Source organism: Talpa europaea (genome assembly GCF_964194135.1).
Source record: "Talpa europaea genome assembly, chromosome: 6".
NCBI classification, from domain to species: domain Eukaryota; kingdom Metazoa; phylum Chordata; class Mammalia; order Eulipotyphla; family Talpidae; genus Talpa; species Talpa europaea.
In genome coordinates this window covers 46,371,960-46,389,071 of record NC_140072.1, presented here as the reverse complement: position 1 = coordinate 46,389,071, position 17,112 = coordinate 46,371,960, and the positions used below count along the sequence as shown (strand labels likewise).

At 39.7% G+C, this 17,112-nt stretch overlaps 1 protein-coding gene across 1 annotated transcript in view; it reads left to right on the top strand.

Moving 5' to 3' along the window:
* DNAH6 (dynein axonemal heavy chain 6) overlaps positions 1-17,112 on the top strand; it is a gene marked incomplete at its 3' end in the record, with an annotated part of 180,030 nt that overhangs the window by 91,040 nt on the left and 71,878 nt on the right. Inside the window, exons 38-45 of the mRNA XM_084235770.1 lie at positions 136-283; positions 1,783-1,940; positions 3,598-3,729; positions 5,321-5,492; positions 7,347-7,493; positions 8,286-8,359; positions 10,546-10,700; positions 14,506-14,737. Coding sequence (XP_084091896.1) covers positions 136-283; positions 1,783-1,940; positions 3,598-3,729; positions 5,321-5,492; positions 7,347-7,493; positions 8,286-8,359; positions 10,546-10,700; positions 14,506-14,737 — 1,218 coding nt within the window. The remainder of the gene's footprint in view (positions 1-135; positions 284-1,782; positions 1,941-3,597; positions 3,730-5,320; positions 5,493-7,346; positions 7,494-8,285; positions 8,360-10,545; positions 10,701-14,505; positions 14,738-17,112) is intronic.

The following is a 17,112-nucleotide window of genomic DNA, read 5'->3' as shown; positions in this document are numbered from 1 at the left end:
GCAGACATTTCAATCTGGTTTTAACCTCTTTCCTCTTATCCTATTTATTACTCCTTATGTGAGCTTATTACTGATATAGATAATGGGAAGATGTATTGACTATAAAACCAATTAATATTTTTTTTAATTTTAAAGACTGTTATTGCCAAAAGATTGCTAAACAAAATTCAAGAGTCAGCTGGCTATGTCCCTGTTTATCTGAATTTTTCTGCTCAAACTTCATCTGCACGAACCCAAGAGATCATTGAGTCAAAACTGGAAAGAAAAAGAAAAAATATTCTAGGTAAGAAATATCATTATTTAAAAGCAACTTGCTTCTTTATATCTGGTATTTTGACCTGAAATCAGTAGAGAATAAGCATAAAACTGTTTCTGAGTTTTTCCTTCAGTCAGTGCTTTCAGCCAGGCTCTGTGGGATCACCTCACCCTCCCTCATTAATTGCTTGGATAAATAATATAACTTTCTGGCCACTGGCAGTTTATTTTGAATCTGGTCCAATGTAAAGTCAGTTCCAAACCCAGCTTAAAGCTCTCCCCCTTCTCTGTTGTAAAGGAGGAGTGTGGAGGTGAAGAAGAAACCTGGGTGCTCTTTTATGCTTCCCCACCCTCTCTCTAGGAGGCTTGTGTATGTTGGGATGGAGGAAGAGGCTGAAAGGACAAGTGTCATTTTCCTAACTGGCATTTAGGTTGGTTCTGTGTGTGCTCTGCCCCCTGCTTCTCTGACTGGCACTGAATGACTGCCCATACTCCGCACAGCAGGCTTCCAGGAGCACAATTCCTGAGCTGTTCACAGGTCAAGCAGCATCCCAAATGCTGGGTAACAGGGGCTCTACCTCCATTCAGTCCTACCCTCAAGAAGTACCTCCTGAGCCTCTACTTGCTGAAGTCTACTTGCCCAGCTCACAGCCCTCCAAGGAAGAATGCTAGCCAGAGCTCAAGTTCAGCTGCCTTCCACATTGTCCATCATGTAGTAGGCCCTGCTACACAAGTTGTGGGGATACCAGTTGCTTCACTTTCCCCTCTCTGTCCTCTTTTTCCTGCTCAGACTATGGCTCCCAGTCTTTCTAGTGGGAGGGGGGTAACTTTTAGAGCCCTTTCCCATCCATTCTCTTACTGATTGGCTTCCGGGGCTACATGATAGAGTGGGGGCGCTAAGGTTGCCTCAGTTAACTTAAAATTATAAGGGCTGGATGTCAGAGTTGAGTGTAATCTCACTCTGCTCAAGCTCTTCTCTCTTTGTTATCACTCCTTCATGTTGTATCGTGTATGGATATTGATTTTCTTTAAGTTAAATATGACTTTGTGCAGCTCCACTCTACTGGATTTCACTTTGATCTGACCAGAATGCTTTTGCATATCCAGCCCTGTTTTCCTGACAGAGGCTGCCAAGATGACTTATGTGTAAGAAAACTTTTGATGTTTTTCTGCTTCCTACTTAAAAAAGAGAAAGATTTTCCTCACTCTATGCCAGGCCACACAGTTGGTGAGGGCAGTGGGTATAGATGGGATTGAGAAAGGTGGAGACCTAACTGGAGAACTGGCACCACTGAGAGTGAGAATGAGAGACCACCTGACAATATGGATGTCCCACTGGGCCACAGACCCCCGCAGCACCCACACAGGCCCACAGGGAGTTCTCTGCTACTCAAGCAGGACTCAGCTAGGGTCCAGCTCACTCACACGAAAGCTTGTTATGACCTACAGGGTATTCATTGGATCCTAAGCATTGTCTTACAGTTTCTAAGGAAATTCATAATTCTTAAATCCTCTTAATTTCTGTAGGTGCACCAGTTAACAAACGAGTTGTGATTTTTGTTGATGATTTAAATATGCCCAGACTGGATAGCTATGGCTCTCAGCCTCCGATTGAATTACTTCGACAATATCAAGATTTTGGTGGATTTTATGACAGAAACAAACTGTTTTGGAAAGAGATACAGGTTACTTTATTTTAAATTACTTTGCATGTCTAAATTTAAACAAGAAGGAAGTGTAATGTGTTGGTTTGCTAGACTGCCATAGCAAAGTACCACAGACTGGGTGATTCACAATTCTAAAGGCTGGAGGTTCAAGATCCAGGTGCCAGCAGAACTGGTTTATTCTGAAACTCTGCTTACAGATGACCATCTTCTCCCTTTGTCTTCCCAAGGTCTCCCCTCTGTACACATCTGTGTCTGAATCTCATTTTCGTGGGCCTCCCCAGTGGCGCAGCGGGTTGAGCACAGCGCTGTGAAGCTGTCCACAGCCTCTGCAGCTCTGGTTCAATTCCTGGCTGGCTCAGGAGATTCCCACATGAAGGGGCAGACCTCTCCGCCTAGTCCGCTCTCCCCTTAGCAGTGTACTTCGGTCCATCTGCCTGTTCTGTTCCCCACTCTGTCTCTGGTGAATTCTTTCACCCTCCCATGGCCTATACCCCAGCTCTTGTATAAATAAATAAAATATTAAAAAAAAAAAAAAGAATCTCATTTTCGTGTAAGATACCAGTTATACTGGTATCTTCATTTTGACTTAATTACCTCTTTAAGGACCTTATGCCCAAATACAGCCACATTCTGAGATACTGGGGATTAGTACTTCAACTTATGATTGGCCAAGGGAAGAGGAGACACACACAATTCAGCCTATAACATATGGCTTCATTATTTCTTATGTGTAATTCAATTCATTCCATCTATATTGAGTTCTTGCCATGCTGGAATCAGGAGATTCATGAACACATGAGACAGTCCCCACCTCCCAGAGGGCTCAATCTCAGAAAGTAGGTTGACATGTATTTATAATGCAGGATGATGTGTGGAGAGAGAGTGGAGGGAATAGGGGTGGGTACTGGGTTGAGGATAAGAGATGCCTGTGTGGAGAAGGTATATTGGAAAGGGAACTTGCAGGCAAAGCATGGCAAAGCAAGGAAAGGTAGCATTTTGCACTGCAGAATCAGGGAATGTGGGACACCATGGCAAGAGATGCAGAAGTCAGCCCAGGAGGCCATGGTGCCAGGACGTGGAACATGGATTTATCCTCTGAGTGAGAGTGGGCATCTGAGGGAATGTTATGGGAAGATCTCCTTGGTTAGAGGGGAGGGTAGGCTAGAGACAAGGCAAGACCAGTGGTAACTGTAATATTCTGTGTTGACCAATTGATGAAAATATGACCAAAGGCTCCAGAAGCCTAACCCTGGGTTTCCCAAGGGGCAATGGCTCAAGTGTTCCTTGATTCAGTTTTCCTGGTGACTTTATAGAACACAACTACCCCAAATAACAAGACTTGGCTCTACTTAGTATTTGTTAACTATATGTATTTTAAGACACAAGTTCTTGTAAAATTTTAAGTTAAATTTTTACATAGGAGCATTTGTACAATATAGATGAATTAGCTGAGTGACCTTGAGCAACTTACTTAACTATCCAGGGCCTTGCTTTGTCATCTACAAAATGGAAGTAACAAAAGTGATCTCCTGGGCTTATTGTGAAGATTAAGTCAGATAATATGTAGGAAAACATAACAATGTTGGTGTATGATAAGTCTTAGAAAAATGGTGGTCTGGATCCTGACACTGGTATGGATTTGCTGGATGACCCAAGTGGGTTTCTCACCACACAGGATGTAACAATTGTATCAGCGTGTGCACCTCCAGGTGGTGGCCGAAACCCTGTGACGCCCCGCTTTATCCGACACTTCAGCATGCTGTGCCTCCCAATGCCCTCAGAACACAGTCTGAAACATATTTTTCAGGTGAGTATGGATTTAAACTTGTGCAACAGGGAAAAAAGAAAACATTTGTTCCAAAACTCCCACAATGAAAACAGTCTGTTGTGTTTCTAGGGAGCCATCTGTCCCTTTCCACAGGTGAAAACAGGCATCTGGACAGTAGCTGATAAGCATTAGCATCACTGCCTTCTGTGCTTGTAGTCTCACATACAGTTTTTGGAAAACAGAAAGACTGTCAAAACTCAACCCCACCTGTCTGAAGGTTATATCCCAGGCCTTGCCTCTTAGCATTCTCTCAGCAGATCACATCCCTGTCCAGTGCCTGATTCTGTGCTCATGTCATACCTGACCACCAGGTCTGCATGTCTACTTGCTCAGGGAACTCAAACTCAGCCCACCTAACCCATCGCCTCTGCTGCCATCACCACTCCAACAAAAGCAACCACCCATATTCCACCACCTATACAAACTCCCTAAAGGGTCACGTCTTCATCTTTTAAATGGGAAGAATAACCACATCTACCTGTAAGTGCTGAGCAGAAGTGTTCAATGAATATAAGACATTTTGAATAAAATGATGGGAGAACGTGAAGCAGCATGACTAGAGCCTGTCATCACCAACCAACAAAGACTGCTTAGGGAGGATAGATGATGAGCTGAGTCCTGGAGGATGAGAGCTGACAGGGAGGCACAGATCTTGGGAACAGAAAATTCGTGAACAAGCACAGTCACAAATAAAATAGTAAAGTATGTGTGTAGACAGAATAAGACTAGTGACTGGTTGGAGAAACTGGCTTTGGCAATAATCACCTAGAGATCAGTGAGTGATGAAGGAAGTGGCAAAACCCTGATGAAAAAGAACAGGGACTAGAATGGAGTGATATCAGGGAAAAAGAAGAGAGCAAACACATTCAAGAAAGTATTCAAGGGCCTCCCTGGTGGCACAAGGGGTTAAGACACAACCTATGAGGCTATCCATAGCCACTGCAGCACAAGTTCAATCCCCGGCCAGGGAGCTACCCACATGGCACAGCAGACCTTTCCTGGCTCCCCCACTGCTCCCCTCAGCAGTGTACTTCGGTCCTTCTGCCTGCTCTGCTCCCCGCTCTGGCTCTGGTGAATTCTCTCACCCTCCCGCACTTCTGACTGTACCCAGGGCTTGTATAAATAAATAAATAAATCTTTTTAAATAAATAAATAAATAAATAAATCTTTTTTAAAAATTAAATAAAATAAATATACATGGAGATTAAAATCACATAAAAATCAGAGAGCATTTCAGTTCATTTTCAAATGAGTCAGGCCCTCCATGAAGACCCTGTGACCACATCAAGCAGTGTTCTAAATTAAATTATTTCAGAGTAAATTTATGGTACAATCACTGGTCAAATATGAATACTGCTCGGGATTGCCAATCATAGAAGACAGGAGTAAACCCATTCTTGAGAATATATTCTGAAATTTATGAATGAATTTTAATACTCAGGCATTCTTGATTTGGAATTCAGCTTTCTGGTTGTTATTAGAAAAGGTATCATCAGATCTAGAGTATTTGAATGATAAGTTTGGTATAAAAATAAACCCTAATTTTCTCATATTATGTTTCTGGTTCTAGGCCATCTTAAATGGCTTCCTGAATGACTTCCCACCAGCTGTAAAGAAGACTGCATCAAACATCGTAGAAGCTGCAGTTGAGATTTATAACAGAATGAGTATTGATCTTCTGCCAACACCTGCCAAGTCCCACTACGTCTTTAATTTGAGGGACTTGTCCAAATGTGTGCAAGGTGGTATATGCAACCCTCATTCTCTAACCAGCACCCTTCCTTCATTTCCCACCCCCAAATCTCTTTATCAGTTGTATATACACAGGTGTCTATGACTTTCCTGGAAATACCACTACTTGTCCCTGTTCAATTCACCTTTGACCCCCCCACCCCACCCCAGGCTCACTACCTCACAGCTTCCCTCAGATTGCCAAGATCGCCTCCCGTTTCTCACTCCAACCAGATTACCTGTCTTGTTATTTCACTAAAAAAAAAAGAACAGAAATAGTTGAGCCAGAACTCTCACCTTCCAGATCTCCCAGACATCCTGTAACTGCCTTTCCTCCTACTTTCATGGCTGAACTGTCTGCCCCTGTAGCATACGAAGATCCCTCAGCACTGAATCCCATTCTCTCCTGCTCCTATAATTCCCTCTTCTCTTCTGCATCATCACTGTTTCCTCTTATATTGAATCATTCCCAACAACACAAAAATATAGCCCTCATCTTAAAAAATAATTCTCTTTAAGCCTCATATTCCCCTGCTGCCAAACACCCCCCCCCATACACACACACACACACACACATACACAAACACCTTTTCCCTGTTGTTTTCAGAAACACCCCTTGGTGACACTGCACTAAACTCTTCTTGACTCCCCATCTTGCCAAATCCACTGGGCTGTTCTGAATCTATACCTTAACCTCTCAGTAGTGTTTGACTTACACACCCCTCACTTTCTTTTGAGACCCTTCCCTCTCCAGTGCTCCGCTGGGCACCCTCTTCCCTTACTGATTATTGCTGTTCAGTCTCTTTTTATACCTGTCCCTCTTCTTTACTTCAGAATGTTAGGGTGCCCCAGGAGCTTGTCTTCTGTCTTCTTTTTTATCTATACATACTCCCCAGGTAATCTCAATTGGTTAAATGGTATTAAATGCCATCCATTCAGAGATGCTGCTTAAATGTCTACCCCCAACTTCTCACTCTGATCTAAGTGTCTGACTTGTATATCCAATTCCTTTCCCCAATTCCTTACTTACCAGTTGAAATTATACTTCTTGGTGTCTGAAACTGAGTTCTTACTTTACCCCTCCTCCCCAGCCTTGTGAACCCTTTAGTTGCTTTGGCCCCATAGTTGATTGTTCTCATTCTTGGATGATTCCCATCCAATTCATCAATAATCCTAATGGTTTTATCTTCAAAATAGGTCCCAGTTCTTTTTCCCACCACTCCATCCACTAACAATCCAACTCAAATGCCCATCATCCTTACCAGGATTTCTAACAGAAAGAGCCTTTCTCTGGTTTCCTGCTTCCAAGCTACCCAGTTACACCACCTTTAATTCAGTTCTTCCCTCACAGAAGCCAATAGTGTCCCCCATTCAGATTCTTCCCAGGCTGCTTCCCACTCACCTGCTGTAGGAGTGAGACTCTGAATGATCTGGATCCTGTGACCATCAATTAGAACATCTTTAGAGTAGGATACCAATCTTTAGAGTAAGATACCAATTGATCCATGAACTCACTTCCTGGATCTCAGACATTGTCTAATGTAGTTATTTATTTATCATCCTTAACAATTGCTTCCCTAGTCCTATTCTGATGAGATAAGGTAAACACTGCTTATACTGTGAAGTCTGACCACTGCACATGTTCACTTAAAGAAACATCACAAAATAAGAAATAACTTTATCAGATAATGTGTCTGTTTTACTTTCAAAACATGGGGCCCCATTATTATGTGCATGTCCTCTGGGGAAACACCTCATTTCTAGTTGTGTGGAGATTAAGCTGGACTTAAAGATTTTCTAGTTAACAAAATGATGGTTATATAATGAATTTCCCTTTTTTCCCTTTTCTTTAAAAAAAAAAACAGGTATCCTCCAGTGCGATCCAGGAACAGTAAGAGAAGAAATACAGATATTCAGACTCTTTTGTCATGAATGTCAAAGAGTCTTCCACGATCGTTTGATTAATAATGAAGATAAGCACTACTTCTGTGCTATTTTGACAGAAATGGCCAGTAAATACCAATCTTTATTTAAATATTCTATGTTATTAGTGAAAAACAATTTAGTTTGTATAAAGAAAAAATTTAAATGAGCACATTTAGGGTAAAGCAAAATGAATTTTAGTCTTTCATGAGTAAAAGTTGTTTTCTTCAATGATTCAAATATATGTAAGAAGGCCATGTGTCAAGCTCTATGGGAGGTCTTTAGGAGTTGAGAGTTACCCTGGCTAATTGCCAACAAAGAAGCTCTGTCCCTTAACCTCTTGAATTTTACCAACAATCACAAGAATTTGAAAGAAGACCCAACAGGTACTTTCATTGCGGTCTGGTGAAACCCTTAGCTAGGGACCTGCCTAAGTTGTATCTGAGTTCCTCATCACTGGAAACTGTGAGACAATAAATGTGCATTGTTTTAAACTTCTTAAAAAGTCATTTTATTGAAATTCAGGAAGGGTTAATATCTTTTAGCTCAGTATAGAATGTTAAATAGAAGAGGAAAGGCAGTAAAAACAGCGTTTGTCTTGATAAGAAGCAGAGCATCATCTCTAAAGTACTCCTTATTTATTAAATATATGTTCATTATCTGTTTAATAAGATTCTTAATATAAATCATTTTTATTCTTAAATTCAGGAACTGATCAAACAAACTAAAGTGAATAGTATTAACATGACTTTCTCTCAGTTTTCATTTATACCAATTAGAGCTTCTAAATAAAATCACAGATGATATTATTTTGTTTATCTTTTTAATACACTGCATCCAAGCTTATCATCATCTTAAAATTTTATTTTGTTTTTGAATAGACAAACATTTTGGAATTGCAATTGGTATGGAATATTTTTTGACTAAGCCCATCATATTTGGAGATTTCATTAAGGTAAAAAGAATACTGTATTGACCTGACTACATTTGAAGATTATAAAGCATTTACTATTTTCCAATGTCTACTAATATTCTTTTAATATATATATATTTACATCATTGTTCATTTTTGTACAATGTATACTTCCTGCTCTCAGGTGTAGTCCCGTAAAATTCCCACCATGAATTCACCTTTGCACCATACCATAGTCCCCTGTGCTCTTCTCTCCCCTGTTTTGATCCATCTGCCTCTCCCTCCCTTGCAGAATATCTCCGATTTATTTTTTTGAAGATTTATTTATTTATGCATACAAGAACTGGGATACAGGTTCTTGTATGCAGAAGGGTGAGAGGATTCACCAGAGACAGAGCGGGGAATAGAACAGGCAGACTGACCTAAGTACACTGCTGAGAGGAGCAGCAGCAGGCAAGTCAGGAGAGGTCTGCTGCGCCATGTGGGTTTCTCCCTGAGCAACCGGGGATTGAAATCGTGCTGCAGTGGCTGGCAATAGCTTGATAGTGCTGTGTCTTTAACTCCTGCACCAGGGAGGCCCTGTCTCTCATTTACAGTTGTCTGCTAATTTTGGTGTTTTTTGTTCTTTTTTATTCTACAAGAATTTTAAATGTGTGAAAATTAAAGATCTGACAAGGAATCAGCAAACTATGGCCCTTAGGCCAAATCTTTCCACAGCTGGCTCCATAAATAAAAGTTCCATAGGAACACAGTTATGACCACTTGAATTATGTACTGTTTACAAGGTTACTTTTGCATTGCAAGGCAGAGTGAAGTAGTAGCACAGAGACTATCTGACCTGCAAACCCTCAGATATTTAATATCTGGCCCTAGTGAAAAACATTGCTGACTCCTAATCTTAGTGCTGCATTCATTTTGATAATAGTTCTAATCAAAGATCTATCAGGTATTCTGTTTGGAATTAAATAGAGAGGTTTAATCTCCTATTCCAGGATTAGAATCTTCCTTATTTTATTCTTTATAGCTGTCCAGCCTTCGTTAATTATTAGTGCTGCCCTACTCATTTCAAGGGAGCTCTAATTAGTAGCAGAGTTCCTTACACTGAGCTCTTCAAGTCTGTCCCCTAATAACATCTACACAGAAGCCCCAACTTTACTCTCTAGACCTGCCTAGAATAAGTCTTCCATGGAACAACCCTACTTATGTTGGCAGATAGATCTTGTTTTACAGTTGGCTCTTGTTTTTGTACAACATTCCGAGTGTCTCCTAGAGGGCAGGGGGCATGTCTCTGTTGTTCACCCTAATTCCCCATTTCCTGCACAGAGCTAGGTGTGGGGTAGGCTCTCGGCCAATGCTGTTTAAACAAGTGAGTAAGCCCGTCTTGTATGTATGCTCTACCTCACCATTCTGGTAACCCTAACCACACACACACAAAAAAGTGTGTGTGTGTGTGTGTATGTGTATGCATGCATATATATATATATAAAGAACTTTATTTCTATGATATTATAAAAATAAAATCCAAAGTTTGTTTCCAAGTATTAATTATATTTTCTGTGTTTCTAATAATATTGTTATCAAATGAGGGAATAAAACAAAGAGAACAGCTAGACTCTGTATGCACTGCTTGTGTATATTCAGTCTCTAAGGATTTCAAATGAAATGCTCCCAGAGTAGTTGCTCCAACAAAGAAAAAACACCATCAGTCAATGCAAACAGGATTCCAGTTCCCTACATTGTATACCAGATCTCATTCTCAGTAATTTAGTCAGTTAAATTAGATGATTGATATATGAAAGCTACATATAATTCTGGCATGATTCTCTATAACCATAACATTCTATCTTGCATCATTTCAACTCATTTCACTCTTCTGATGTCAACAGCCTAAGAACAAAAATTTGAAACCAGAGTAAACTATAATGAGAAAATTTAAAGCCTATTTTTGAGCTCCTATATGTATTTTATTGCTAAGATCATTGCCATTCTATATACCACTCAGCAGAAATTAAATGAAATAGATTTTCAGTTATTCATGAAAATCTGAGTTTCTTTAGTACCATTTCCTTATTACTAAAAGCCTTGCTAACATATATAAAAGCAAATGATTAAATAACATAGATGAAATACCTTTCCTTCCTAATATTACATGTGCTATATATATTTTTTATTTATTTATATATCAAAATTTATTCAACCTAGTTCTTCTCCCATAAATCATTTTATAGTTTGGATCAGATAAGAGTGATCGTATTTATGAAGACTTGACTGATATGGACAAAATTGCAAATGTTCTACAAGACTATCTTGATGATTATAATCTTACACATCCCAAAGAAGTAAAGTTGGTGTTCTTCCAGGATGCTATAGAACATGTTTCAAGGTACAGTGCTAAAAGGTGCCCAATAATGCAATGCATTGATCTGATCTCTTTTGTATTAAAAGTTAAGGACTAGATTTTATAGATGTACAGTGATTTATCAGCAAATATTAATATGAAAGTTATATATATATATATATATATGAACTCTCTCTGTAATTCCAGAGATCATTATTTTCACTAAATATTAATAGTTTTGCTTGGTTTAAATGTCCTTTCTTGTTACAAAAAAGGATCTAAGATGGTTTACAGAGATGCATATACATTCAAAGCTGATTCCATGCATGCCTAAAGGAAGAGAGGGTTCAAAATTATAACACAATAAGTTGAATCCAAGGAATGTAGATTCCATCTGTGTATAGTCTGACTTTTATTCATTCCAAGTATCCTTTGAGAAGCATCCCTGACATGTAGGTATCCAGCCTAAATATCTGCAGTCCTTTTTGGAGTAGCTGTGTCCTGATGGACAATTTTTTTTTTGATACTCAAGCAAAATTTAATTTTTAAATGCATATGCACATGTATCACTATTCACATTGTGTTGTGTTTCTTTTCTAACTTCTTACCAAAATACAAGCTGTGAGAGGGCAGAACTCTGACATATATTAGTGGAATAATATTGGTGTTCCATCCATATTTCAGAGGACTTACTACCTCAGAGCACACCAACTAACTCAATCTCTTTGCCTACGAATTTTTTTTGTTTTTTTCCATGTCTAGGGATATTTATTTATTTTTTATATTAATTTTTTACATCATTGTTCATTTTTAAATAATATTTGTTTCCACCCACCCCCTCAGGTGTAGTCCCTATAGAATTCCCTTCCCCAGTGCACCTGTGCACCATCACCTCAGTCCCTGGGCTCCTCCCTTCCCCCCTCCGATCCCTCTCCCTCCTCCTCCCCTGCAGGATGTCTCTGATTTATAATTGCCTGGTTTTGCTTTGTTGTGTTTGTACTGTTATTATTTTTTTACACTGATGTCTTATTTGGTTCCCCTATATTCCTGCTATAAGTGAAACCATCCAATATTTTTCTTTTTCCTTCTGGCTTATTTCACTGAGCATAATTCCTTCCAGTTCCATCCACATTGCTGTGAATGGCAGGAGTTTATCTTTTTTGACTGCTGAGTAACATTCCATTGTGTATATATGCCACATCTTCTTGATCCAGTCATCTATTTTTGGGCATTTGGGTTGTCTCCAGGTTTCACCTGCTGCAATAAACATAGGGGTGCAGGTGTTCTTTTGAATCAATATTTTTGTGTCCTTTTGATAAATCCATAGGAGTGGAATTGCTGGGTCATATGGTAGCTCCATTTTTAGTAGACAGAGGAAACTCCAGACAGCTTTCCATCGTGGTTGGACCAGGTTTACACTCCCACCAGCAATGTAGGAGAGTTCTTTTTCACCACATCCTCTCCAACATTTGCTGTTGCTGGCATTTTTGATATGTGCCATTCTTACTGGTATAAGGTGGTATCTCAGTGTAGTTTTGATTTGATTTGCATTTCCCTGATTATAAGTGATGTTGAACATTTTTTCATATGCCTGTTGGCCATTTGCATTTCCTCTTTGGAGAAGTGTCTTTTAAGTTCTTCTGCCCATTTCTTGACTAGATTGTTTTTGTTTGTGTTGAATCGTGTGAGTTATTTGTATATCTTTGTGATAAATCCCTTACCGGATGGACAATTTTAAATGTTAAAATGGCCCTTAAGAATAAGTCAGGGCCTCCCCAGTGGCGCAGCGGTTGAGCGCTGGGTTGCCAAGTTGCCCGCAGCCTCTGCAGCGCCGGTTGGATCCCTGGCCCCCGGGTGAGGGTTCCACATGGCGCTCAGACCTCTCCTGCTGCCCACTGCTCCCCTCAGCAGTGTACTTGGTCAGTCTGCCTGCTCTGCTCTCCCCTCTGGCTCTGGTGAATTCTCTCACCCTCCCGCGCTTCTGACTGTACCCAGTGCTTGTATAAATAAATAAATAAATAAATAAATAAATAAATAAATAAATAAATAAATAAATAAATAAATAAATCTTTAAAAAAAAAAAATAAGTCAAAGTCTACCCCCTGTGACTTCTGGTACCAGTTTCATCTGTGGAACAGTAATAATAACGATTCTTAGCGTGAACGTAAAACCACAATAGGGAGTCTCATTCAGTTAATCATAACACCTCTCTATGGCTCAATATCATAATCTCTCTACAGGTAAGGCTCAGAGAATGTCCCAATAGTCTGTTGCTATATAACAAGTCACTGTAATATTCAGTAAATTCATCTACTACAATTTCTCGTGGTTCCCAGTATTTCCTAAGTTTTCTCATGCAGTTGCAGACTGCACCTGGAACACCTGAGGCACTTCTGCCCATGTGGACTCCACATCCGTTCTGTCTCCTCTCATCTCTCCTTCTGTAGTTCCTGTTATGTGACCGCTAGGTTCGCATTTGTTTTTCCTAAATTTACCCTCCTTATCTTCCTTTTTTTCTATTGTCATTTTTAATTAATTCTCTCTGGGTTCTGGGTAAATTCCTTAAGATTGTCTTTTACTTTCACTTTGAGATGTGAGGCTCATTTTTCTCTGAGGTTTTCAACTTGGTAGTCAGATTTTCCATCTTCAATTTTCCCTGAACTCAGATTTTTTTGACCCTTTCTGAATATTCACTCTAATGTTATGATTGCGATACTTTTTTTTTTTTTAAGATTTATTTATTTATTTATACAAGCACTGGGTACAGTCAGAAGTGCGGGAGGGTGAGAGAATTCACCAGAGCCAGAGCGGGGAAGAAGAACAGGAAGAAGGACCGAAGTACACTGCTGAGGGGAGCAGCGGGTGGCAGGAGAGGTCTGTGCGCATGTGGGACCCTCGCCGGCAGCCGGGATCTAATCAGTGCTGCAGAAGCTGCGAGCAGCGTCACAGCCCAGCGCTCAACCGCTGCGCCACCGGGGAGGCCATGATTGCAGTACTTTTTTTTTTTTTTTTTTAATTTTTTTTTAATTTTTTTTAATTTTTTTTTAATAGAGGCATTTTTTTTTATTATTTATTTGTTTGTTTTGTTTATACATGCACTGGGTACAGCCAGAAGTGCGGGAGGGTGAGAGAATTCACCAGAGCCAGAGCGGGGAGCAGAGCAGGCAGAAGGACCGAAGTACACTGCTGAGGGGAGCAGCGGGCGGCAGGAGAGGTCTGCGCGGCTTGCGGGACCCTCCTTCGGTGGCCGGGGAGCAGCCGGGGATCGAACCGGCGCCGCAGAGGCCGCGGGCAGCTTCGCAACCCAGCGCTCAACCACTGCGCCACCGGGGAGGCCCGATTGCAGTACTTTTAAAATCGTTCTTGTAAGAATGAATCAGAAATTTGCTAAAATTTTGCCAATATCTTATAGTAAATTCATTTCAACTACTCCCTGTGACCCCTTTCTCTGTACTGTAGCGTCATTTCTGAGGTCTGATGATTTATCTGCTTGATCATTTTTATAAATGGAGACCTGGATTTGTCAGTCTGACAGCTAATATAAGTAGTAGCCTTAGTCCCCGCAAGTTTCCTGGCAATTTCCTCCACAGTTTGAGAGGAAGAAGAGATTTTATTTTCCTCTAATTTTGCACAACCAAAGGCTAACAGACTATAGGAAATAGTGGTGAGATGACTATAGGTCAAGCAATAATTTTCTCACAATTGTGACCTTCAGACATACCCTGCTTTTTACTGTGGTATTTTGCCAAGGGCTGGCACTGCACTGCACCAGTCTTCCACTCTGGGGTGGGCCCTCTGAATAAAAGCCATGTCTGTACACTTGAAATAAGTCTTTCTGTGCTCGCTGCAGGATTGCCCGCATGATTCGCCAGGAAAGAGGCAATGCTTTGCTTGTCGGAGTAGGAGGCACAGGAAAGCAATCTCTTACAAGACTTGCAGCTTATATATGTGGCTACAGATGTTTTCAGATTGAACTGAGCCGGGGCTACAATTATGAAACTTTTCATGAAGACCTGAGGAAGTTGTACAAACTGGCTGGTGTAGAGGACAAGAATATGGTTTTCCTCTTCACAGACACCCAGGTACATGTTCAAATAGCCAAAGAGTAAGAACATGAAAAGCACAAGAACATGAAAATCTTGAGTGTGCTTTGAATAGTTTGTATGTAATTCAGGGAATTGTTCCTTTTGATAACATGTCTCTTGATCCTTGTAAAGGATTTATATAATATGTTTTAATTTATTGTACCAACATACGATTTCCTCCTTTAAATTCTAAGTAAGTGAAGGGGCAAGATAGATTTTAACTTTTCTTTGAGGGGAAGGCCATGGATAGAAGGAGGTAATAAACTATTTCTGTAGAAGTAGATATAAGAAAATAATTCCCTAAGTGGAATCATATAGGGAAATATGCTTTACTCAAGAAAAGAAAAAAGTAGCAATTATGTTTTAAAGTCAAATTAACTTTTAAAAATTAAAATAGGATTAAGTCTATGTCTACGACAACCAATTTAACTGATCTTAAATTTATTCTATGGTAGAAAATTTACTACACTGACTACCCTTGGTTAACTTAACATTAGGGAAAAATAAGACATTAATAGAATTTAGCAAAGGAATAAAAAGAGATAATGCATAAATATTTTAAACTTCATTTTAATTTTTAAAACACTATATGTGAATGGAATGTGTCCCAAAATAGGGGTACATTTTAATCTAGTTCTTTTTTATTAAAGTAAAATGGGTTTATAACATTATATAGGTTTCAAATGTACAACCTTTGAAATCAACATTTATATATACTGTGTTATAATCACCACTAACATCTACCATCATGCAACTGACCCCTTTTATCTGGTTTTCCCAGTTTTCTTCCCCCTTAACTCTGGCAACCATGTTTTAGTCTTATCTAAGTCTAAGTTTGTCTAAGCCTCTTAAAAGTAAAAGGTTATTTTGCTTTGTTTTGTTTGTTCATTTGTGGTTATCTACCACATATGAGTGAAACCATATGGCTTGTCTTTCTCCATCCAACTTGTTTCTCCTAACATAACACCCTCTATGTCCATTCATGTTGCTGCAAATGGCAAAATTTCTCTCTTTCTTTTTTAGCTCAACAGTTTTCACAGTAGGAAAAATATTTTTATCATATGTGACAAACAGTGAGTTTATATCTAATATAAATAGATTTTTACAAATGAAAAAGGACCCATCGATATTCATCACCATTGCTTGACCTGGTCTTTAGCTGCTAGACCTAGAGACATGACTGAGGACCCTGATAGACTTTGCATCCACTGAATGTATGAATGAAAAAAGTATGAATGAATGGTTGTCAATACTGTGGACCCCAGCAACCTGAGTCAAAGAGAAAGAGGTCCCCCAGACATGATACCATCAAAGATCCCTGGATTGGTACCCTCCATCATTAAACCTGAGGTTACAGCATGCTCCACTTTTTGATAAAACTCTTCCCTTACCAAAGTCAGTCCATAAAGTCTGGAAGGGATCATGAAAAATCAAGAAAATATGACCATGGAGATTCAGGAATTACTCCACAAAAATTTCAAAATAATTTTTCTAAAGATGTACAGCATCCTGGCACCATAGCTAAGCTGTTTAAAACACTGGTCTAGTAAAGATGCTCAGAGAACTACAAAAAAACCACATATGAACAATTTGATGATATCAGGAAAATAATAAAAGATAAAAAATAATGAAGGAGAATTACCAAGAAATACTTGGTTGCCCTCACAAAAAAACTAATAACTGCTCATGGACAAGACACCACTGAAAAAATTCTAGAACACAGGCTGAATCTCCCCCCTATACCACAGAGACCAAAACAGACCATATCAGAAGGGTAAAAGGAGCAGCTGCATGCTGACCACATTGACCCACCCCCCATCCCAGGCAGAAGCAGTACCATGCTGAGAGTTCTCTGAGCTTACATTTCCTCCAGTACATTTCCTCCATTATACCCCTACAGCTGGAAGGGTGAACATCGCCCTTCTTCCACATTATGTGTCACTTCCTGGGAATCCCACTCTGGTCTAATGTCACAAGGATCATGGGGGGGATCTGCTGAGCTTGACCCACTAGAAATCTGATTGTGATGGAGAAGGTAGAAGGGGGTGGAATGAGCCACACTTATATCTTGGCACTGCAGGTTCCTACCTGTAGCGCCCAAATAATAACCCCAGACCCAAAGTGGTAGCACTGTCTATCGAAGAAATTCAGTGGGGTATGGGTCTGCCTGATTCAAGGTCATCATGAAACAGGGCAAAAGAACCATAAAACAATGAATAAAATGTTAATTGTAAGTCCTCACTACCAATAATTATTTTAGACACAAATGGATTAAATTCTCCAATAAACACACGTAGAATGGCTAAGTAGATTTTTAAAAAGACATTTTTAAATGAATGATGTACTGCCTATAAGAGACTTAATTTTAGCCT